The sequence below is a fragment of the Symphodus melops genome, assembly GCF_947650265.1.
Source record: "Symphodus melops genome assembly, chromosome: 8".
NCBI lineage: Eukaryota > Metazoa > Chordata > Actinopteri > Labriformes > Labridae > Symphodus > Symphodus melops.
The window spans coordinates 25,740,085-25,763,153 of NC_136698.1; the positions used below are offsets into that span (position 1 = coordinate 25,740,085).

At 40.4% G+C, this 23,069-nt stretch overlaps 2 protein-coding genes across 3 annotated transcripts; both read right to left on the bottom strand.

Moving 5' to 3' along the window:
• Positions 1–155: 155 nt before the first annotated feature.
• tbc1d23 (TBC1 domain family, member 23) lies at positions 156–12,045 on the bottom strand. 2 transcript variants are annotated; one of them, XM_079350358.1, is made up of 19 exons: positions 11,937–12,045; positions 10,515–10,626; positions 9,554–9,659; positions 8,698–8,902; positions 8,483–8,606; positions 8,269–8,393; positions 7,709–7,755; positions 7,526–7,629; positions 7,270–7,392; positions 7,070–7,162; positions 6,812–6,982; positions 6,637–6,679; positions 6,332–6,438; positions 6,076–6,218; positions 5,469–5,513; positions 4,732–4,820; positions 3,629–3,764; positions 3,264–3,458; positions 156–2,196 (listed from the first exon to the last, which is right to left on the bottom strand). In XM_079350358.1, the coding sequence occupies exons 1-19, from the start codon at positions 11,972–11,974 to the stop codon at positions 2,112–2,114; spliced, it is 2,091 nt and encodes a 696-aa protein (XP_079206484.1). In that variant the 5' UTR covers positions 11,975–12,045; the 3' UTR covers positions 156–2,111. The 2 variants fall into 2 exon arrangements, with proteins under 2 accessions (XP_079206484.1, XP_079206485.1); XM_079350359.1 differs by lacking the exon at positions 5,469–5,513.
• A 1,244-nt stretch (positions 12,046–13,289) lies between these two features.
• tomm70a (translocase of outer mitochondrial membrane 70 homolog A) lies at positions 13,290–21,649 on the bottom strand. Its single transcript, XM_079350118.1, has 12 exons — positions 21,289–21,649; positions 19,226–19,399; positions 18,432–18,558; positions 18,243–18,352; positions 18,009–18,157; positions 17,404–17,611; positions 16,483–16,617; positions 16,271–16,378; positions 16,032–16,148; positions 15,842–15,939; positions 15,609–15,731; positions 13,290–14,885 (listed from the first exon to the last, which is right to left on the bottom strand). Exons 1-12 carry the CDS (start codon positions 21,520–21,522, stop codon positions 14,732–14,734), a joined length of 1,737 nt encoding a protein of 578 aa, XP_079206244.1. The 5' UTR covers positions 21,523–21,649; the 3' UTR covers positions 13,290–14,731.
• Positions 21,650–23,069: the final 1,420 nt, after the last annotated feature.

Sequence of the window (23,069 nt, forward strand, 5' to 3'; positions counted from 1 at the left end):
TCTATTTTGAGTGAGATATATATACGTATATAAATAAAAACCTGCACCCTAATGAGAGGGAAACATCACCACTTTCCTTCGGGGGTCACTCCGACTGCTCTTCATTTCAGAAGAGTTCATGTAAAAGAGTGCACCAATGACTTCACCTCCACAGGTACAGTCAAATAATCTCCATTTATTAAAAACAGAAACGTTTAGAAAATAATAGCAGAACAGTAAGGTGCAAATTACACTTGAGAGACATGTTGCATTTGGACAAGTGGTGACATCCTGCGATGTTACAGAGCAAAAACCCTGATTCCAGTCAACACTGATAAATATTACAAAGCTACAACACAATGCATGAGTTACACAGGAATGCTATGTACGACTGGAGTGAAGGAAGACCAGATTTATGATCTTCAAGTTTTGGTTTTGCCCGTGTTTCTAATGTTTTTTTTTCCTTCTGTTTATTTAAGGAGACAGACCCTCTCAGGAGTGTCTGCATCATTTTAAACCCAGGCAGGCTTCACAACTAGACTTCAACACAAATGAGTACATTAGCAAAGAAAAATAAAAAAAGCAAGAAGAGCAAGAAAGAGAAAAGAGAAAATTGAAGGACAAGCAGCAAATGACTGTGATGTGTTGCCACAGCTGGTGCCAAAAATCACATCACAGGCATGAGGCCGAAGGCAACAGAGGTAAGCTGCTTATTGTAGACTAATAACAGTGGACAAGAATGATTTGAAAACATGGATATATAATGACTTTTCTTTTTAAACAATCGTTCATTCAGTTCAAAGCTTAGATACATCTTTTCGTCCTAAATATTTAGAAATAAGCATGTATGTAATCACTTCCAGGTGAGAGGGGAAAATCAAACCCAGCTCGTTCTGAAGGTCTCATCTGGATCACGATGACCTTGATTTGGAGCTGCACTTTTCACTATCAAGGAGGGAGATCATTAAGTTTCACTTAAGTCCAGATTTTTTTGCAGTAAAACTGAAAAGGTTTGAACTTGTTCACAGATGCAAACTGTTCGAGCCAGATGTTCAAAGGAATCAAACGGGATTAAAGAGAGAGAGAGATTCTAGCGTAGTGTAAAAATCTTCCAGTTACAGCTCAAGTCGTATTTGAAGGCATAAATGGGATCCAAGTCATTGTTAGTTTTACTGTGAAATGTTCTCCACATAATCTGAAAAGATGGAACAATACTGAGGCGCTCAGGCTTTTTAAAACTGCAATCACTGAAGCTCCTGTTTGTAACACTGTCTGTGGAGGGGGGAGGGGGGGGGGCTGTGAAGATGCTAACAGCTACATCCCCTAGCTGTAAAACAACATTAAATCAATGTTTTCTGTAAAAGCTGAGAATAAGTCATCTCCCAGAAACCCTCTGTCACTCTGGAGGGAGGGGAACTTCACAGCACAGTCCAACCATCAGGATATGCTTTCAGAACATGACTTTGCAAAGGTCTGTGCAGAGCAGTTTATAACAATATATACACGTCAATATTTATAAACACCACCAAATTTAACCCTCTTGGTAAGGCTGCCTGCTGGGGAATAAAGTGATCGAAAACAGTTGTTGTGGTTTGAAACCTTCCTTCTAGTGATCTCACACTCGCTTTCTAACAAGAGCAATTTAATCTACTCTTAATAAATCCAAAAAGTAAATAAAAAGACAAATCCAGACTGCTCACTGCATAACATCGGGTTAGGATTGAGATGCCTAAAGGAAAGGGTCAGTCGTGTGAACATGTCGATCAGTACGCTACGTTAAGGCCAGAGGAAAGTCGCCAAAGAGAAATTGCACTGCAATGAGATTTTTGTCAGTAATAAAGAAAAAATAATAATACAGTACAACAAAGATGAATTAAGAGTAAGAGAACAGTTTGATGATGGCGGAGCACCCAAGTATTTCATCACACAGCTCATCCGTCAGGCCTGCAGCAGTCAGTAGTGTGGCCACATGTCCCAAACACAGACACACAGGGATCGACAGTCATCGCTGCTCGGGATACGGGATCTGTCTGGGAGGGAGAGCGGGACAAGTTCCACTCCTGACAGACCCACACTCTTCTTCTTCTTACAGTTTTATAACGGCGGGCCTTCTCGACCCCCATCACCTCTCTTTACGAGCTCTCCAGAGCGTCAAGGACTTTCATGATCTGCTGCTTGATGACCTTGGTGGCGTCTCCTGCGTTTGGTATCAGATATCTGAGAAGAACGAAACAGGTAAACAAGAATTAACAAAAACACATAAACAGACAAGACTTTTAATTCAAATATTAAATGAACTTAGAGCTAATGAGGGGTTTTAATAGTTCAATGCTGACGAGTATCAGCGAGAACATTATTTCTTTATAGTTGTTTTTAACGTAAAGCTAAGTTACCACTGGTTCAATGTCAGACAAGCAGAGTAACGGCAAGCTGCAGGATCAGCCTTTGTTTACATTTTCTACACTTCAGATTCACATTAATATGTTGGTGTGAAAAAAAAAGAAGAAAAAAAGCAGGATGAGATTTTCGTTGGAAAGCTATTCAGCCCCGTTTCCACAAAGCGGTCCGGTCTGGATCAGTACAGCTCGGTACGGTTTGGTAAAGCCTGATCATGTTTGTGTTTCCACAGCCACCCCTGCCTTATTTGGTAGGCGGCGTGTAAGCCGGATGTCGATAGCTGCATCAGCTAAGTAATAGTGTGACATCATAGGAGTGCGACACAGTGTACCCCGCTGATAAATTCAACAAAAGGAGAAAAACGCGACACAGTTAACAAAGACCAACATCCAGTAATTCATCCATCACTGACATTCGTCTCTTTGCTACTAAACACAATCCAGCTGTGTTTCAGAGAAGGCTGTGAGGAGAAACACAGACCAATAAATCAATCAACTGGGCGTTTTAAAAAAACGGCAGGTTTGTTTGCCGCTGTCACACAGGAAATAACGATTCTTTCGACCAATCAACGGACTGCTGTGTTAACCTCAACCTTTTAGGGTCGGATTGATATACTTGGCACCCCAACAGAAGTCAGTGGAAACAGCAGAAAATGCGTGCCATACTGAAACGACAACGAAACTGTGCTAATGTTTCCCAGAGACAAAATATTACACGCACATTAGAAAGAATAATAAATACAAAAAGGAGTTTGAGCTCAAATGGAATAATATAGTACAAAAAAACTTAAAAAACTCAAATAAAAGGATCTGATTCAAAAAAGCCAATTGGAAAAAAAATATATATGCAGGTTAATTTCATTTAAAACTGCTCCTGTAGACGAGCACCTTTCAACAGCTGATATCTCGACTCCAGCCGAGTTGTTGGTTCCAAACTTGAAAGTGATGAGTTCCGGATGTTTCTTTTTGGACGTGATCTTCACCACAGAGTTCAACGCTTGTCTCGACTGGATGTAAGCGAAGCCTTTCCTGGAGGCGATCTCCCTCAGGCAGTACATGTGAGTTGTTGTGATCAACAAGTGGCTGCAGACAAACACAGAGTTAGAGATTATAGAAGAAAGCCATGTCTCGGGTTCATGCACGTTTAAAGCTGTAGAGACGCGTCAGTCCCTTCCTCCCCTTATTATTGGTCAATCATGATCAGGGTAGTACTAAGGCTCAATGGTTGTTGAGTCATTGAGGAAGTGACTCACCTGGGGAACATGTGACCAGTTTCTTTCACCTCGTTACATGGAATGTGATGTTTAACATCTGGTTTGTTTATCCAGGTCTGAATGTTGACGATCTCTTTCCTGTCATCATCTGACATGGACGAGCTGTCGATCTCATCTGAGAGGGAGGGAAGAGAGGCATCAGTGGTCGTTTTGCTTTTCGACAGAATAAATCGTCTCACATGATTTATTTACCAACAACTTCAACCCAAATGAGATTTACTCTGTCAATCTCTTCTTCTCTCCATACGGAAATCTTTTTACTAGTTATGTTTGATACTAATCTCTGAACCTACCGACACTGACACTATCCAGCATTCAAACGTAGCCACTGCTTAGCTATTCATTCCTGACTTCCTTGTTTGTGTGACACAATGTTTACAGTCCAATCAGCGACTTCAGAAACAACCGTGTGTTCAGACCAAAAGTGAAGCCACAGTTAGCGCTCCAGATGCGTCTTTCTTGGTTGATGACATCAGCATGTGGAGTCTGTTTGTTTCTGTTGAGTCTCAGTTTCACTGTGAACAAGCTACACTGATCCTTCACTTTGTCTTACTTTAGTGCTGTGAAGCAGGAAAACAAACGTCCTTCTCTTGTGATTTAGGATCTTAAAGTTGCTTTTAAGACAACATGTCTTCAAGAGAAGAAGACTTTGTTTGTTTGTTGGAGGTCGGGTCGATCATTTTCTGATACATTCCAGGAAGTCAAGATATCTTAACGCTAAATGGCCTTCACGCCACTTGTTGTTATATTACTTGTTACATTACATATTACATGTGGAGCTGCTCTTCATTTGATTTCCCCTGAGATCAATAGAAGTTTATGAAACGCTCATGAAGCCTGTTGAACAGCGCCATGGATTCTGCACTCCAACACAAATATCTGTGTCTAGAAAATACAGAAGTCAAAAGTTTCTAGTCCACTGTTTCTGGGATTGCATTGTCAGCCAACGCCCAGTCATACAGAAAAACAAAACAAGGTCAAAACTGCCATAGGACTCCAAAAGAGTCTGTCCTGTGTGTAAATATATTCTTATTGAGAGAACCAGAAAGTAAACATGTTGATCTCCACTGTGATTATTTTACCTGTATCATACTCCTCTTCATCTCCAATACTGAAAACAGGCTTCACGCCGCGATAAGGTTTACCGACACGGTCGCTGCTGCTCACGTGCCTACAGATGAAGAGCAACAAGGCAACATTAGCACTGAGTGAAGGATGCACAGATGGGTTCATGTTTGTGGTGACACACACACACACACACACACACACAGAATATGGCACGAAGACCTCCAGGCTGCTGTAACAAACGTTAGCCCACAACAGTCAGGTTCTAATGTTTGACATAAAGAAAGAGGTTAAAAGGGACGCTGACAGATTAGTCAGTGTGTGATATTCAGGGCTATTTACAGCAATCATGGTATAGATTTTCTTTTTGAAACTTTCTGAATAGCCCTGTTTATCAACTACAAGAACAATGAAATGGAAAAACAGAGTGTTAAGAGCATCTCCAAGCAAACAGCAATGAAGCTGACTTTTGTCCCTGAAACACCTCTAATCCTCAGACGTAAAGATGACTTCTGCAGCAGCTCCAGCGGTGACAACTAAACAGCAGTGCTCGATGTTGTTAGTGACAGCATGAAGACAGATCCTAAACATCTGGTACACAGCCTGCCCATGGGAACGTTTCTGTAGTCTCATGAGTGAGCGGAGTAGGCATGCGTTAATGTGACACAGGTCATCTCTCTTTAAAAGCCCCACAGACTGTTGGTGCGCGTCTACAGCCAGTGGGCATGCTGGTGACAGACAGGGGAGCTCTTACCGATCAGGGAGCACCTTCTCAGGCCAGGGCAGATTGAAAGACATTCTAGCATGAAATAAGGCACAAGGTTTGGTGAAACTTAAAAATATGACAAACTTAAATGTCACTTACAGTCAACTCTCCCTGATGTCATAGACTGTAGGGTGTCAGAGGGATGCTTACACGAGAACGACCTTCTGAAAACTGAGCCTTTTTTTTTTTTTTTTTTTTTTTTGAGACTTCCTTGTTTGAACCTCAACATTGCAGCGCACACGGCTCAGCAAAAACAACTACACGTATTGTCGTAAACATACTATCCCAATAGTTGGTATGAAACAACACATGAACGTCTGTGAGGACGCACGATGAGTTGGGCTGGTTTCTCCAACTGACCCTGAACTACAAAGAGATGAAATATATGCATGTGTGATGAGCCGACTCGTGCATAGCTATGGTGCATTAGGTGCCCGTTTACGCTGCAATGGAGATGGTGATCCAAAAGCTTGCACTCTGGACTCGCACCCAAAATGCCAACTTTGTGTAAATAAAGATCTGCAGTTTTTGGATGAAATCCTTATCGTGTAAACATGGCCTTAGAGAGGGGTTTCACAATGATCTTAGGCCTCACCTTTCTACAGGGGTGGAGGTATTCTCAATGAAGCTGATCATCTTCTCTTTCACGTTCACTGACTTCGATTTAAGTGCAAACGTCATTTTGTTGACCAGAGACTTGACTCCTTTGCTGTCTCCAGGGCTGCTGAGTAAGTCTCCCTGTATCAGAATAAAAAAAAGAAAAGTTCAAGAACTTCCAGGACTGCTGAGGAAAGTCAAAATAAACTGGACACACATGGCCTCAGTCTGTGACATTGTCTTCATCAACCTACGTCAGCAGAGCTGAGGCTGCTGTGAGAGCCCGATGTGCTGACGATCCAGTGGAGGTATGAAGAGTCCAGACCTTCGATGTTCATGTCCACAAGATGCTTCTGGAGCGCTGGAAGCAAAAAATAAATCATGACTTTAAAGCGCCCACCAAAGTCCAAACTGCATGTGTCCGCAGGGTTGGATAGATAAAGGAGGCATAGAGCTAAAACATGCACACACTATTTCAAACACGTAAAATGAGAACGTTCTTTTTTTATATGAAGACTTGAAGTTGTATGCCTCAGTATTCTCAAATTCCTCGACTTACCCATGAAGCCTCCTTTAGCAATGCTGACGTACTCTTTGTTTTTCTGTAACACAAAAACGAAATTAGCAAAATCATCAGTGAAAAACTAACGCAGCGACTTCTATTCCTGTTCAAGGAGTTACAGTACTTCTATTCCCTTACAGCTAAGCTCTTCTCTTTCTTTCAGGTCTCTCACCTGCAGAAAATGTGCCAACACCATGTTCATGTACATGTCCTCTTCCTCCCTCCCACTGCCCATGAAACACAGGTGCTCCCCGCTGGCGATGGAGCCGGACTCCAGGGACTGTTTCTGAGCCTCCAGGAGGGATTTCACTGAGAGGGCAAACTCTGAGGGGTTCTGCAGCATCTGTTACAAGAAACAAAAACACCTCACTACAGTGCTTTTTAAATAGCTCATCATATTCAGCTTAGAATCATTGTTATTGGCTCTCACCAGGTCAGAGTCGAGGTGGAAGGCAGTGGAGAGGTGCCCAGTGTTGTACTGCTCTGCAGGCCGACAGTCCACCACAAAGAAACGCACGCCGTCCTGCAGGAAGAGTTTATGATCAGAGTACATCTTCACGGCTCATTTCAGAAGAAGAAGAATCTGGTTCTTAGTTTTAGTCAGTTAAAAATGACCTCAGTGTTACTGACCTGCTGGAGCTGGTTGGCCTGCAGGATTTCAGGCACAGACACGGGGAGACACAGAGCTTGACTCAGGTCAGTGTCTTCTTCTTTCAGAGCCACCAGACTGCTGCCAAACAGATTCTGGTTCATCTACAGGGGCGGCAAAATGCACACACATAAATAATACCGTTTAACATTTAATGACTGCCTTCATCTCTTTATCAGCCATCACATCACACTTCTGATTCTGCTCAAGTCAAATCCTGTGAACAGAGTCATTTACCTTCCGGAGGGACAAAGGGGTCTTGCTCTGGTAGTACTGAGCCAAAGAGAACAAATCTTCAATGTCCTCGGACTCCAGGAGAGAAGGAGATGCTTCAAGATTTTCTGCGACAAAGACGGAGACATTTTAAGAGCCAGCGTTTATCATGACACACATCAAAAAATAAGAGGAAGTCAGACTTACTAATGATGTCTTCTTTGCTGGCTCCTTCTTGTGAAAGGATGCTCTCTCTGAGGGGAAATCATTCAAAGACTTTAAAGGCAGTCCAGACCATGTCAGCGCCACTACTTTTAAACGTCACAGTAGAGTTGAGTGTGAACAACTTTTGCACGTTTTACCTCGGTCTTCAAAAACACACATACAAAAGGCTCGTGCATGCTCGTATCAACAACAATTTATCCTTCCTTCTCAAACAGCAGAGCTCATTGTAAGGCTGATAACATCAGGCACACTAATGACTTTAAATAAAAGCATTTTTCCTGCACATATTTACAGCAGTTTAAAAAGGATTCATGTGCACTACAGCAGCTAGCATAGAAATCAAGATCAGTGAAACCTTATTCATGTTTTTTTAAACACTGTAAGTCAAAAAGGATGTTTTATGTGATGTAAATTTTGTGACAATATAGGGACGGACTTTCATTACTAACAATCAGCAAGTGAATTTATCTGCCCTCACTCACTGAAACACGACCCCGACGCAGGGCACAAACACATGGCCTGTGTATTATTCAGTCACTTACTTGGCATTGACAAGGATGATGAGCATGAGAAAGAAGATGAGGAAGGGGTCAGCCTGCTGAAGGTAGAAGTCCCACAAGGCCTGAGTCACATCAGGAAGGCAGTTACTGGAAAACAGACTGCCCAGCTGTGGAGGAAACATAAACCAGTCAAACCTGGTGATGTACAGTCAGCCTTCAAATAAACAGAGAAGTGTGAAGATTTGAGCTTAGATACCCAGTTGATGCCGTAGGAGTCAGGTGTGATCTTTTTGGTGTCCAGGAAAGAGCAGAGCTCTGGCTCATGGTACTGCAGCAGGAGTCTGTACAGGTGGAAGGGTCGGCCGTTTGCCACACAGTCCCTAAAGAGAACAGAGTGGACACCTTTACAGCCTCAAGCTTCAGTTTCCAGATGATTTTTAAGTTTGGTGTGATCAGAACTCCGGAGCTCACCTGGGGATGTACTTGTTCATGACGGCATAGAAGCAGTTGTAGAGGTCGCTGCGAGGCAGCTGAAGGCTGAGCAGCGGTTTGAGGATGTGCGGCCAGCTCAGCTCAGGCGTGAAGGAAATGTTTCTGGACTTACAGTAGAAAGTGATGACTGACTCCACATCAGACACCAGGTCACTCCTCTCCTCCTCTGACATGTCCAGCTGGTCTAAACACGGAGACCAAAGTGGGAAGTGATAACACGAACATCCATATGTAAGGTCTCATTGTCATCTTGTCAGAAGAGCAGAGAGAAAGCATTTTGTTCTACTGAAATCCATAATCCTCTTGAGGCACTTTGGGCTCAACCTGAAGTCAATGTGTTGTTTTCACGTGTTAGAATTACTGGCTCAGTGTGTTTTAAAGAGGAGGAGGTCTGTGAGGATACTCCTAACCTTCAACACAAAACCAGCAGCTTAAAGAACTAATGCCACCGACGAGATCTGTGAAACAAAGAGCTGCTTCATTCAGTGTTCATACAGGGATTGATTACTCAACAATACTGCCTTTTTTTTTCATTTATCATTTCACAGTTTTAATGTCGTGAAGCAACAAAGACTTTGCATCCACACGTGCAGTCATACTGTCTTCCATTAAGTTAGTAAATGCACCTCCCACTATGAAATAAACAAAACATCTTTTTTCAGGGCGAGCCCCCTTCTTGTAGTCCATCTTCCTTCCTATTAGCTTAGTTTACGGTGTGGTTAAGGTATGTGCGGTTCTTTTATATGTAGGGTCTCTGCACAGCTGCCGGCTGATGTTTCTGCTCATGCTTTTTATTGTAGTTTGTTCACACAACAGTGTGAATGAATCTACTCACCGATTAGCTGTTGACTGCGGTTGTGAATGAGGGTCTGTTCTGGTAAATCAAGAACGCCATCCCATGGTGACAGACTGTCTCCTTTTCCAGACACATTTAGAGCGATCTGCACAAACAGCACATGGAAAAAGTGATAAGTCAAGCAGCACTGAGTGACAGCGAGACACATGAAGAGCACGTGACCACGAGGGACTGATCTGAAATCTGTGACTCAACTGCTACACGAAGGGGCGCGATCATACTGGCAATCCGCACCGTGACTAAGTACGCTTCAACCTTAATGTCCAGCTCTTCTGACCAGTGTGACCGCTCCCTCCCGGGCTTTACAGAGGTGTGATCGGGCACGTTACACTTCCTGCATGAGCACGGTACTAAAATGACTCAAAATAAATCAGTAAAGTAGCTCTCTGGGTTTTTCTTCGATGTGCAGACGCAGACTCGACTGAGCTCCCCTTTTGTAATTTTTTTTCCTCGAGTTCGCCTGTTTGTAAACAGAGAATACGTCATAATAACATAATGCATGCATGTGCTGTATTACGACATTGTGAACAAGAGATAACCGTCCTTAGGTGTGGTTTGTCCTGGAGCGGTGTAAGCGCAGATTTTTTTGTTGTAACATTGCATGAATTCATCAGGTAGAAATGTACAAACATGATCTTTTTGTACCACAACAAAGCTTCCAGCATTGTCCAAATACTTCCTTTTGTATGTGAGCTGCGGGTGTGTTAGACAGAGGTAAGAGCCTTTACATAACTCCAGCCAGAGAGGCAGGTCTTTCCAGTCTGTTTACTTCAATATGACTGTCTCACCTTTAAAGCATGTGGGCTCTATTTATAACTACTGACTGTATGATATGCATATACATCTTCTCATGGCTGATAATCAACTTTTATATATCTTAACGATAAGAGTCAAAGGAGGTCATTTTAACCATGTGTGCACTGACTCCTGATAGTCTCACCTTCCACATCTTGGCCCTGTGTTGGGCAGATTGCTCCTGGACCTGGATGATGCTTCTCTCCATCTCCATGTCAGAGCTGCCCGAGTCCAGAGCCTCGGCAAGATCCTGGTCCCTGTAGAACCACCAGGAGAACACGTTTTTAAGTTTTTGAAAAAAAAGAAATAAACATATTTAAGACAAACGATCGTTAAAAGTCATTTTTATTTTTAAGTAATATTAGCGATTTCCGTACACAAAGTTGTGAAGACGTCACAGTAAATACAAGCCAGTGTACAGAGTCATCGAGTAGCTCCAATGATCTAATTTCATTTTCAATCATTTTGTAAGACATTTTAACTAAATATCTTTGTGACAAAACTAAACATTCACGGACACCATGTTGAGATTTTAAAAGCACTGATGTTTGTTTTAAACGATTTCTGGTTTCAGATTGTCGAATCAACAACTGAAAAACAGAAAATAATCTCCAACTCTCTCAAGGATAAAAGTGATTATAAATGATGTCAATGTTTGCTCACAGCGAGTCCGTTTGTGTTCATGTGTCAGTGTACACTGTTCACAAATTGATCAATCAATCTATTCATTATTACATTCATTTATCAATAAATGTAAAAGTGAATATTTTAAATAACCTCTCAAAATCACTCTCCTTAATTTCCTTTCAAAGACTTCTTGTAATCTTTGTTTTTGACATGTCTCATTTAGTCAATCACTGTTTTAATTGTCTCCATTTCATTCTCTTTGTCTTCTTGTTTTTTCCAGTCAGTATTTAACATTAAAAAAACATTTATTTATTTTTGTGCACAATATTAGATCCGCCCTAATTTTATATAGACAAACTAAAAACCCGATGAGGTTTCTTAGTTTTAAAGATTTGGAGCAGATAGTTCAGATTTAACTTCACAGTAAATAAATGTTCACTTTATATTCATCTCTTTATCAAGAAGTCAAGTCAGAAACTTCCGGATAATGTCAATCATGTGAGGCGAGTATATTTCAGGTTAATATAACATGTCATGTCTGGGGCTCCAGTTTAGATCTTTTTTAAAAGGAAGCAGAACTTGACATAACACCGGCTATCTGGCTCGTTATTGTTAGCATGTTGGCTAACTAGCAGTGACTGTCAACTTGTCAATGTAAAGAAATAAAGTGCAGACAATAAATACTTAAAAAGGATTATTTACTTTATATACTTTTAGGTCATTTGTGTCCATCTTTATAACCGGTCTGTTCATTTTTTTCAGCAACAACTTGGCTAATTATCGTTAGCTGTGCTAGCAGTAACGGTACCAAACACGCATCGACCGTCAGCACAGCAAATCACCGAAATAAACTCGACTCCAGTCACTGCAGATCAAATCTGATCAGAATAAGGTGAAATAAGTGTTTGACAATCGATAAAAGGTGTCTGATTTGTCTCACCAGCTGCCCTGAAGAGCTTCCTCCACGGCGTCCGCCATTGTTGTGTGTTTTGACGGAGACACGTCAGTTACCGTCAATGCGGCAGAGGTGTCGCAAAGCTGTCATTTATCAACGGGCAGCTAAGACCATTGATATTCATCATCAGCCACCTCATAAAGTTGGACTTGAGTCGAGATAATGGTTAGGATAATATTGATAAGAAGAAACAAACTTCCTGAATGATCAGATTCAGGACTTTGATCTTTTATTATGTTGCTGTAGAATTCATGTAAGCGTTTATGAACACATCTTTAAACAGTAGATGCAGAAACCAGAGGACTATGGCCACTGATTAATGGCCCATGTGTCATCAAATAAAGAAACTAAGGATAAATCAGGATTATCTTCATTCTGGTTATAACAAACCAGCAGCAACATGTTGGCTTTAATGAAGTACGACTAGAGGGAAAAGTGCAGCTACTTAAATATCTTGAAAACATTTGTTTTATATTGTAAATATATACTCCTGTTACATATTTGTGCCTACAAGATTATAAAGAAATGTGCATACTCATATGTTTTGCACTTTTTTTATTGTTAAAACTCACAGCTAAACACTCTTTATTTACACTGTTATTCAATCACAGTACAATCACATTGATAAATGTCAGATTTATTTTTACAAGTTTTTGGACAAACTATTTCTTATTACGCACCTTAATCATTTCAGTGTTGTTGATTTATTGATTGATTAGTAAATTCAACCATGAAGAAAGTAAGAAAATGTTCATTAACCCAGTTACAGAAAAACAGATTCTAATGCTAAATACTTTCATTAAATTATAATGACCTATTTAGTCTTTTGATTACTTTTAACAACAAATCTGTAACATTATGAAATCAAACATTGAAGTTTTCTCTGTAGGAATTCAGTCTGACTCATTCAGGAGTCCGGCTTCTTTGATTTGACTTCCAATATTGCAAAAACAAAATCATTTAACTCTCATGTCAAATAGTTTATTTATTGCACAAAGGTTGCAAAGAAATGTTTGTGACAGGTTGAAGTATTACATTTCAAACAGCCATTTACAAATCATCATCCTCATGTGCATGCCTAAAGGTAGCCTAGGTTAGCATGCACAACACTGGTATTATGTGAGCTTGTCTAAGAGGCCTGTTTCATGAGCTGGTTGAGTTCATAAATATCAGAAAAAAGCTGATTTATCCGTCATCAGGTCAGAATTTGAACGCAGCAGATTTGTTAAAGATGAAAGTGATGAAACACGATTCAGCTCAGTAAAACAAAGGCAAAGTAAAGTCGTTAAGTGTTTATGAAAACTGTAAAGTTACAAACTTGAAGAAATATGCAAAATGTTAAATTCATTCCAGGAACTTTATTAGGATTCATATATTCTGTCACTTTGGTCACCATACATGTCGTTGATGAAGAGTGTAAGGTAGAGTTTCTATCAAAAAGCAAAAACAAGGAGGATATCGGCAGAGTATCTGCTGATGATGTTACGTAACTTTCTCAAAAGGTCAACTCTCGTTTGATTCCTGAAGATGCATCTTCAAATGTGTGATTTGTTTACACGTCACGTCATCACCACATATCAACAGCATACAGCCATTTCTGCTGCTACATGAATGAGTGCTACTCCCGAAGTACAAACAGTAAGCAGTGGTGGCTCATTTGACTTTCACTTGATGGCATGGATGCTACTTGGGAACAAAATCCTACACTTTACCAAGAGTGTCTTCTGGCTGTTTAGGGTCTTAAAAAAATAAGGCTTGAGTTGTGACATAATCTGAAATGGGGAGGTGAAAAAAAAAAAAAGCTTTCCAGAGTTAACTGTCAAAGTATGAAACCAAGTGCAGCATGAAACATAAACACTTGACAATATGATAGAAAATCAATCATGTCTCGCATTTAAAGTGAGCTAGGAGAAACCATCATTATCCCTTGTGACATCTTCTGGAGGCAATTTGAAAACAATAATTTAAAATAAAAAAAAAACTAAAGGTGTTAAGCTGGTTTCTAATGCAAAAATTTTCCCAGTCTTAGAATTGTCCTAGTGTTCAAGACAGCACGAGCATTGCATTTACATTTATAAAGTCAACATGCTGCACAGTTTGTAAAAAAAAACAAGAAAGAAAAAAAAAACAAAAAACAAGTAATCCCATATTAAAAAAAAACACTTCAGGATGCTAAGCTAACCCATCTGTTTCCTCGCATCAATGGGATCAATTCCAGCATTACAAACACAGACATTACACTATAATAGTTATCTTGCTTTTGGAACTGATAAAGTATGTTACAATGTGGAAGGAGCTGGACAAAACCACTTTAAATCGGCATAAATTAACAAGTGAACAGTCCAGTAGAACTATATGAAGCTCTCACAGTTTTTTTTCTGTAGATTTAAAAGTGTCACAAAAGCCTTTAAGTCAGTAATTGGTTCAACAAACTGCGCACGTTACAATTCTCTTACATAGTTTCTATTCATTTAGACAGTTTTACATGGTCATCATGTATTTTCATTTCCATACATGACATAAACTTTCTCTAAATTCTGATGGAGATGTTCTGGTTTTCAAACCTTCATCACAGCCTCATGTTCACAGAAATCCCTCCTCCTCTGATAACAAACCTCTTCAATATGATGTTAACACTGTTTATATATCCAGGCTCTTTTTTTCCCCCTCTCTCTTATAACCTACTTCTCTCCCTTTTTTTTTTTTTTTTTTTACAAATCAATTGGACATTTGCACTTTGAACACAGTTAGGTTGAACAGTGAGGAGATTGGCGATGGAATTACAATGTCGGGGGTTTCAGCCCGTACTTCCTCGCCACTTCAGTCTGGGCGTACGCTGCATCGCATAACGAGTACAAATGGGCCATCTCCATCTCCGACTTGGCGAGGTTAATGGCCTTGTTGAACATGTCTATTGCCTTGTCCAGATTGCCCCTGAAAGGAAAAACAATATTCAGTTAATTCAAGTCTTTAAAGATCCCAGCTCATCAAATACTGATGATTCTTCAGACCTTTGAGTGCATCTTATGCTGGCACTCAGGGACTTGTGTGTCTGTATGAAATGCACCACACTTCCAATAAACTCAAATGCAACATCAAACCATTTTCTGCAAAAGCATTGCTGTTCTCAAACTATTTAAACACTAACAGGAGAAGCCTCACATGGGAAGACAAATGCTTGCAGATGAAGCCTTAGCTTGATGCTTCCAAAGATTTCCCATGTTTGTATTTCACATGGAAAAAACCCCCCACACAGAACCCTCACATTAAATACTGCACTGTTTTCTGAACTGATCAAAGCTGTAAGCAAGAAAAACTTGTTCGGCTCCATCTTTACTCGTCTGAATAAATTAACTCCTCTTCCAAGATTACGTCACCATAAATGGGTCAAGTTGCTGAAAAACAAGTCACCTGCTTATCCACGATTTTTTAAAAATGTATTTAACTGATCCATGTACATTATAAATATGACTGTGTACATTATAACACTTACTGTAAATAAAAACTGTACACATTGATCTGATTAGAAATACTGTAAAAATGTACTATAAAAAAGGAATCATGACCAAACAGCTTTACAACATTAGCCATGTATTTCAAAGGTTTTATGACCTGGGATAATCAGATTGTTAAAAAGAGTCGAGCCGGCGCTCTCACCTCTGAACTTCGATGGTTCCCATGGTTTCGTAGGCAAAGTCACATTTGTTGTCAATTTCGATGGCCTTGCTGATGAGCTCTAGACCCAAGTCGAGGTCCTGTTTCCACTGAAGCTGTAACAAACTGGACACACATTGAACATTTAACATTAAACTCAGACATGTGGTTCTCATATTATTTTTAAAATATCACCTTTAAAAAAAATAAATAAAAAAAAAGGGAAGGATGCCTACCCTTTGTGAACGTATGTGGTAGCGTTGTCTTGTTCCAGTTCAATACATTTGTCGTACATCTCGTCTGCTTTTCCAAACTGCTGCTGATCAGTCAAAGCCTGAAAACGCACAAAACAGTCATGAAGCAAAACACCCGATTGAGAGCACAAGATTCATGCAGTAATGTGACATGAAATGATATTTTCTATACCTGAGCGTAAAGAGCGTAGCCCTCTGCACACTTTGGAAACCTTTTAATTACATCCTCGAAGCCGTCCATGGCTTTCTGTACTTGAGAGGGGTTGTTTCCAGTATATGCTTGTCTGTACTGAAGAGCACAAGAAAAAGAAAGCAAAGCTAATCAGTTGAAGCACCAAAAAACGAGACAAGTCACCAAGATTGGTTCTGAAAAGAGCTTATCGACAGACAGATTTTCTTTTCATCACTTACGAGAGCGAAGCATTTCTGTGCCTGAGCCAGAGCAGAGTCAGGCCGCAGAAGGATGCACTCATCAAAGTCTCCCACGGCCTCATCCACCTGGTCCAACAGGATTTTCAGCTGAGGGGAAATGCATGTCAGAGATTTCACTCTGGCACTTAGTAAGATGAGTCAGATCCTGATAAACGATGAGGCTAAACCTGATAAAGCAGAATCTGTCATACCTGACCCCTGTGGTGATAGACGTCAGGGTTACGTGTGTCGATCTCGGCGGCCATGTTGAAGTCTTGTGTGGAGAGCAGTGGCTGCTGCTGCTGCATGTACATGCTTCCACGCTTGATCAAAGCGTTGGCTCGGAGCTGAAAGAAGTGAGAGGGTGACAGAGTGAAGACATTAAAGTCCTGTTTAAGAGACATCTTTGTTGACACGTGAAAACGTGATCCACCAAATTTAGTCTTCTTGAGCACAGAAAAAAAAAACCTGAAGTAATTGGAGCATGATGCTTGGAAATTGTGTTTCAACACAGTTAGAGAGGCTGTCGTTTCAGGGCGCTAGACTGCATCCGTTCCCCCCCCCCCCCCAAAAAAAAAACACTCAACCTTCTTCTCTCTTCTTTTACAGGACACCTGTACGGATTATTATTGACACCCAAAAAGCACTATCACTGACTGAAACCATTACATAGGGCTTTACAGTCACTCAGTTGTCATAGTACAGGATACTTTTATTTCATTTAAGTACTTGTTATTTTCTTTCACACCTATACACCAAGACTTATTCTTCTTATATGTAAATGTCCTTGGCAATAAAACAGATTCTGATTGTAAAAGTTAGAAAAAAAGTTGCAAAATAAGTTTTCTGCCTCCTCTCGTCTCACTTAATCTACATAAGTTAATCAGTATTGGAATAGCCCAGATGTTGTTAAACCTGAATGAAAACAGGATTAACAAATAACTCAAGTTAAAGCCACGTGTTCCTCCAAAGACACATACGGCCAAAAGTGATCAATAGAATTGCTTTATGACTAAAACATGCAACAATAAGATGTTAAAAGAACAACTTTATAAAATAATAAAAAGGGAAACAGCTGTATAAAAGCCTATGTTTGAAAGTAAATACCTCACAAAGAAATGATAAATCTGTACCTTCACATTGGCGTCGTGCATGTTGATAACCCGGTCCAGGTCTGGCTGAGCCGCCGTGGCGTTACCGATCAGCAGGTAGAAGGTGGCTCGCAGGAGCAGAGCCTCAGCTGTGTATCGACCTTGGGACTCGATCTCCTTGGTGCATTCACTGATAATTTTGTCGTAGTTCTCCTCCTCCATGTACTGCTTCGCCTTCAGGTACCCAGAGCTAAAGAGAGGTAAAGACACAGATCGGGGAAAGTTAAAAATCAAACAGTTACTACAAATGACCCAGAAGGGAGTTTCATGCAAGCCAAGAGAAAGAAGTACGAAAACTGTCTAAAGGTTAAGTTGATGCATATTTCTCAAGAACTGTTCAAACATTTGATCTCTGATTAATAGCACTGCACTGGTCTGGAATTAAATAAATTGGGTACATCAAATCAAATGACTCTTTTAAGGCTGTAAACCTACAGTGAGGACTTTCAACTATTTGAAAACAGTCTCAATTTAATGAAAACAAAAGAGAGTAAAGTGGAACAGTAGCACTGTTCGTGTACCAGACAACGACTGAGTAAACAGAGTCTGAGTAACAGTAAACACAAACTAATTACACATTGTCTTACCTCTCAGTGACCTCCGCTGCCTCGCCCTCCTTGTCCTTGTCTTCGTCTTTCTTCTCCCCTTTCTGCAGCGCCTGTGAGATGATGTCATCGGTGAACGAGCTGAAGTAGGATTTGATGAACTGAGGAGAAGGCATCATCGGCTCACGGTTCTACAGAAGAGGGGGTGAAAGGTAAGTTACCCGTCGTGATTCACAGAAATAAAAGAAACGCGTCGAACAAAGTGGACACACACACCTTGTATTTCTCTTTGGCCTTCTCTTTTCCCAGATGTTTCAGCACCTTGTCGGCCAGCAGCATGCTCTGTTGGTTCTGGAAGGCCTCAAGAATACACACGGCTGTGACGTCTGTGAGAGAACAACGGCGACTGTCAATCAAAGTCAAAACTTTTAAGATTAGATTTCAGTTAAAAGAAGAGCGTCTCACCCTCTAGACACTCCTTCTTGTTGTCCAGTTTTTCCAGAGCTTTAGCCCTCCTGAAAAGAGCCTTGACGTAGCGTGGATTCAGCTCCACCGCCTGACAGCAGTCCTGCACCACTTCTGTCCATTTCATCTGAAATCAAAGACACAGGATGTTGTTGTTTTTTTTTTAAATGTTCCTGCATCTCCAGCTCCACAACCAAAAGAAGACTTAAAGGAAAAACATACATATATGGTTTTAGGTTTAAGTAAGACTTTTTTGTTTGTATTTCGCACAAATTAAAAAATAAAAAAGTAAAAACAGAAAAGCATCTGTCACACAGCTTACCCACATTAAACTGCAGCTGCACGCAAAACATTTTATTTAAAGATAAAACAATTTAAAGGCCAAAAAACATTTAACTAAAGATGCCACCAGCTTGGAGGACTGCAGGCTCCATACATGTCGCACACACATTAACTACTGCGGCCCACCTTCACATTTTATTGAATTTTCTACATAGCGCCAGATTACAACTGAACTCATTAAAAGGACACTTTCTGATAAACTGTGTTTCCTGCTCCTGCAATTTCTACGAAGCATTTCAGCACAATGCAAATAATAATAATAAAAAAGTATAAAAGTTGTACACACACTTGCGAGACACACCATCCTACTTTTCAGGAACAAAAATCAACACTAAGCCTTCACTGCACAGCAGCGAACATATTATATGGATAAATTCCCTTTCTTGGACAAATCTCACAGTGCATCATGTTTTGTGTAAGAGCTGCACACCATGTAAGTCTTTGTTACCCACCAGCTGTTCGTAAGCTGCGGCTCTGTTCTGGTAAAATGTTGATAAATCCGTCTTCTGCTCCGTGGGGCAGAGAGCGATGGCCTCTGTGTAGCACTGGATGGCGTTCTCGTATTTTCCAGCCTTGAAGTATTTGTTACCCTTGTTTTTCGCTCCTTGGGCTCGATCCAGAGGGCTCTGAAAGAGGGAGGGTAAAGAAAGACATTTATTGATTAAATTATCCCCCCGTGGACTCACTAGACTTCAGGCTTAACGCTCCAAGAGCCTACAGACTGTTTTCCACATAATCAAGTATCCCTTCAGCATCTTACACTGTAATAGGATTTAAGAAAGAGAGTTAAGAAACCATATCTCACAGGAGCAATGATTTAGAAAAAACTGATATGTTATCTACACATTGACAAACACAGTAAGTTTTTGAAGATACAATAATAATAATAATAATATAATATATCCATGCAGAGGACGCAAAGTATGATTATTAGCTATAAAACAGTTTCTTCATTCTTCTGCTGCTGCTCTCCTTGTTTATCAGTCAGGAGACCTTGACTTTGGAACGACCTCCATGAAGTGATAACACTCGCCGATTCCCTCAATCCTTTCAAACCTTTTCTTAAAACATACTTTTACAGACTTGCTTTTATGTCATGACGTCTTCTCAATGTCTTATCTCACTGCTTTTACTATTCTTCTTTCACTTCTCACTGTCCCCTTTTTCTATGCTCTCATCTGTTTTACTTTAATTTTTCATCTTACTTACTTTGTCTATTTATGTGTTATTGTTATCATTATTGTCTTTGCATCTATTTCTCTTACTGCTCTTATCTTGTTATTGCTGGAACCTTTTTATTTGCTTTTAGTTCCTTTAGTTTCTTAATCCTTTTAATCTTCTGTCCTCTCAGTCTCAGCTCGCGTTGTTGGGTTCTTGTTTTTTTCCTGGGTTCTTGTGATGGTTCTTGTAATGGTCAGGATGGGTTTTAGTTTTACGCATTTGTCCTGTTCTTGCTGTCGTTTATGTTTTTCTGGGTTTGACTTGTTCTTGTTTATTGTCAACCTTTGCTTTTAAAAGTGTTATATAAATAAAGTGTATTATTATTAACAGACTACCTGTGTTGCAACATGTCCCACCTGAATCCAAAATAAATCCAAAAAACTGTTTATTTTTCTCCACATAGTTGGCACTAATTAACCCGAGGGTAACAGACAGCTTCATCTGACTGCACCAACATGGTGAGAAAGCATGTAAATTAAAGCCAGACAAAATAAACATGCTTAGAGTTAAAAGGTATTGCTTGACAACATGAAGTGTTTCTTATTTATAGCGATACAATCAGAATTGTGTTTATTGCTTAGACTGATATCGTGATTAATTGCACAGCCCTAAAAAAATAAATAAATGATATTGCGCAGCAGATACTTGAATTAAAACCTTAAAAAATAATATATCGACAATCAAAAAAAAAACTGTTTATTATAAAGTGTGTGAAAGTAAAGATGTTAAAGTTTGCCTCACAGGTAGTTCTTTCACATTATGCTTGCGTAATACTTCACGAAAGAAGCTGAGTATTTCTGTGATTTCATTTTTAGTCTAAAAAAAAAAAAAAATGTTTCCAAATAAACATTCAATCATCATGATCAAACAGGTGACAGACAGACACCTGTCACCTCTGCAGAGCCTCTCATTCAAGTGACAGCCATCCCCGCCCCACTCTGCTAGCTCGCGACACTGACACGCGGGTTGTCTCGTGGTGTTCACACCTTTCGTTTCAGAGATGTATATCACCTACCTACCTGTCGATTATTATTAACAGCCAACAGTTAGCCCACTTAGTTTGGCTGGCTAACGAGAGAGGTAGCTGAACGTTACCTGAGGCTAATCCGCCAGTTGCTCTCGGCCTAGCTGTCACGAGCTGAACCGTTGGTGTCCTTGACTGCGCGTTCACGGCGTCGACACGTTTTAATGTACAGGTAGTAGCTTCTTATTGCAACAAGACAACCCGTGCTAAGGTGGCTAGCGTTACGTGAACAGGGGGGGAGGGGGGGTCTCGAGGTTACGGTAACTGTACCATGTTCTCCTGCTCCCGGTTGGCTCGCGCTGCACCGTCCTGGCCCTGAACCGGGCTCGCGCTGCCTTCAGGTGTCTTCCTCTCATCGGTTCCTTTCCTGTCCTTCGTCCTGCGGCGGTTCCAGAGGTAGACCGCCCCGACTCCCAGCACTATGGGGGTCCCGACTAGCAGGGCCAGCTGCCAGCGGGGGAGTCCGGACCCGGACTGGGGCTCGACTGGCTTTGAAGCAGCCATGATCTACCAAGGAGCGATACAGTTAGCCAGACAGCAGCGTGAGCGAGCCCCGCTTCTGCTTCTTCTTCTTCCCGTGCTTAGCGAGGTCGAACCGATGCATCATGGGAAAACAGTGCACGGGGCTGCGTGTAGTTGTAGTTCAAATGTGGTAAATTGTAGTCCAAACAGCTCAGAGCGGCGCTTCTTCTTCTTCTTCTATGAGGTTCACCGGCAGCTGGCATCCAAAGAGTTGCATTACTGCCACCTTTTGTTCTTTACCCCTCTACTCACTAGACACTGTATAGTCTGTTAAATAGTTTTCATTTGTACCTTAGGCTACTTTGCAATTTTTGTATTTTCACTTTTTACTAACATCTTGACAATTATTTTTTTGTGACACTTAAGTCTTTTGTTGACTCTGTCTCTGCATCTCTGTATTACATTTTTAGTATACCTGCACTGTCGTTCATTTACTGCTCTGTGTGCCCTTGAACTGCCCCCCCCCCCGGGGACAAATAAAGTTTTTTGAATTGAATTGAATTGTCCTGTCACATTGAGATGACCCGGTCTAGGTACCTTTGGATCATCAAAGGTACCCAGACCCTCCATCACCTGCACGCTTCTTCCTGCTCCTCCTTTTTCTTTCCAACGTTTCCATTATTCTTTTTCTCTCCTGTCTGTATTTGCTGCATGTTGTCAGGGTACGTTCTGTTGTTTCTGGCTCTTGACAATGTTCACACAGGCCTGTTGGGTGCTTCATCCATTTACATGAAGCTGTGTATCAATAGAAACATGGTAGTAGTGTTGAATGGTGCAATATGCAATATGACGCTTTTTGCATCACATGAAAAAAACTTTCAAGCAAAGAAAAACATACTTTTTTCGTCTCAGGGCAAAATGAGGGCTGGATTCACGACCATTCATGCAAATGGGTGAAGTATCCCTTTAACTCAAAAGCTACATAATACTGTAGGAATTATTCTAAACTGTTCTCAAAAGAAAACTTAAATTAAAGTAAATATTTTGTGTTTGCTTATCAATATTGACATAATCTTTATGTTTATCCTCCTGTTAATTCTGAACCTTTGCCTTTACTGTTTTATGGGGTTGAGCAATGGTGTTTCCCCTGACAATAATCTTAATTTCACGTTTTGAAAAAGATTTATAAATAAATTGGATGGTAATTTATTTTTGTATTTTTAATATCAACACAATAGAGAGAGATTACAATAGGCTTTTATTTATTTATTTTTTTAGCAAATTTAAAACATTCAACTCCACCCAACAGAGTATCCAGATTGATTTCCTTTATTAGATATAAGATTGTTTAATTTATCAAATGTGTCCATCTTAATGTGTAATAGCCCTCTGATGATTTGAGTTTTGAAGCACAGATGACATTATCCCATTAATTTAATTAGATGTAAAGGTTGCCCACACTAGTCCATTTAGGATTAAGTAAACAATGCAGTTTTGCCTCTTTTGCAGTGCATAGAAAAGTGTAATACTAGTCTGAGATGTTCATATGCTAATAGGCAGTAGATCCATGTTTAAACATATATATTCTG

What these genes read in the sequence shown, in the direction of transcription:
- tomm70a (XM_079350118.1), bottom strand. Translation starts at nt 21,522, where the DNA reads ATGGCTGCTTCAAAGCCAGTCGAGCCCCAGTCCGGGTCCGGACTCCCC. An exon ending in TGCACGACGCCAATGTGAAG is followed by an intron (nt 16,618 to 17,403) that starts GTACAGATTTAT and finishes CACTTCTTTCAG; the next exon opens with CTCCGAGCCAACGCTTTGAT. An exon ending in GGAACCATCGAAGTTCAGAG is followed by an intron (nt 14,886 to 15,608) that starts GTGAGAGCGCCG and finishes TTTTCCTTTCAG; the next exon opens with GGGCAATCTGGACAAGGCAA.
- tbc1d23 (XM_079350358.1), bottom strand. Translation starts at nt 11,974, where the DNA reads ATGGCGGACGCCGTGGAGGAAGCTCTTCAGGGCAGCTG. An exon ending in ACTCCTACGGCATCAACTGG is followed by an intron (nt 8,394 to 8,482) that starts GTATCTAAGCTC and finishes TTTCCTCCACAG; the next exon opens with CTGGGCAGTCTGTTTTCCAG. An exon ending in TGAAGAGGAGTATGATACAG is followed by an intron (nt 3,765 to 4,731) that starts GTAAAATAATCA and finishes CCTCCCTCTCAG; the next exon opens with ATGAGATCGACAGCTCGTCC.